This window comes from Rhizoctonia solani, chromosome 6 (genome assembly GCF_016906535.1).
Source record: "Rhizoctonia solani chromosome 6, complete sequence".
NCBI classification, from domain to species: domain Eukaryota; kingdom Fungi; phylum Basidiomycota; class Agaricomycetes; order Cantharellales; family Ceratobasidiaceae; genus Rhizoctonia; species Rhizoctonia solani.
In genome coordinates this window covers 996408-997619 of record NC_057375.1, presented here as the reverse complement: position 1 = coordinate 997619, position 1212 = coordinate 996408, and the positions used below count along the sequence as shown (strand labels likewise).

The 1212-nt window shown below is 43.7% G+C and overlaps 1 protein-coding gene across 1 annotated transcript; it reads right to left on the bottom strand.

Moving 5' to 3' along the window:
* Positions 1-464: 464 nt before the first annotated feature.
* Positions 465-863, bottom strand: RhiXN_05769 (uncharacterized protein; the record flags this gene model as incomplete). Its single annotated transcript, XM_043325585.1, has 4 exons — positions 465-520; positions 572-631; positions 683-774; positions 832-863. The coding sequence occupies 4 exons, from the start codon at positions 861-863 to the stop codon at positions 465-467; spliced, it is 240 nt and encodes a 79-aa protein (XP_043181017.1).
* Positions 864-1212: the final 349 nt, after the last annotated feature.

Sequence of the window (1212 nt, the reverse complement as noted above, 5' to 3'; positions counted from 1 at the left end):
GAGGTGTAAGTAGTAGAAAGAAGAAAAAGAAAAAGGCCAATAGATTTCGATCACAGAGGGTTGTTAACGTTGTTTCGACACCTAGCTTGTAGGTATGCATTTTAATAACAAATATTGAAATATAATAACAACTGCTCCGATACTCGGCACTTTGCTATTGCACATAGTGATCTCGGGAGCCAGCTCATTAAGATAAGTATCCATGAACTTAGCTATGATTCGTAGCGCAGTATGAAGCATGCTCAACCATATTAGCGAAGGCAATTAACATATAGCATAAACACAACGAGTTATTACAGTAAATCAAAACGAGAACAAACGAAGACTCCGCTGAAATTACGCTGAATCTCATCTTTATTCGCAGTGCATTTATGTGATAGTCTATGTCTGCTCGAACGATCTAGTTGTGTCCGAGTAAGTTCGAGGCATGTGCAAGCTATGCTGAGGCCGTCAAATCTCTCCACTCAAGATGCCTGATAGTCTTGGTCACTCAAGCACTCGACTAAAGGGAACTCTTTTGCTGCCGATCAATCGTGAGGAACCCGGAAATATACTAAAAGCTGCTTCGCACAGTCGTTTTCTGCCATTTCTTTTTGCGAGTGTTGCGATTGGGCAACTGTACGTCCATTTACTGAGTTACTCAATGAGTATAATATAATGCCCTCTGTTTGTAAAGTCCTACCGCTGGCCTCAATAATCCAAGCGTTCTGTCCACGCTGATTAATAGCCTTTCCGCTCCACTGAACTGGCGGTGGACATGTCTGCTGATGGAACCTGGTCATATATTGTTAGTTATAAACCCACTATCACGGATGGTTTTTTTGGACTTACCAACGGTCATAGAGCATCTTGTGAGGACTCATATTCGTCAGGGACTTAAAGGCGCTGAAGCAAGCTGGCAGTCTGATTGCTCCCATTCGCATACACCTATGTTTTATTCATAGTTGTGGTACCTCTCTAACGGTGGCGATCGGTGTCTTCACTGGACCCATGGGCAAGAATTCTCAAAATGACGGTGGCAAGCTTTAGGAGAGGCGAATTACGCAAACTTCAACGTTTGATGCATAGAACGGCGGAGAACGAGAAGAGTACAATACTGCTAAATACTACGTTTTGGAAGCTAGTCGCAAGCAAGTAAGCTCTTGGGCGCCTATAGTTGCCCCCAAAGCTGCGCGTATAGCATGATCGTTGGCGGAGAATGATGTCTGCTGT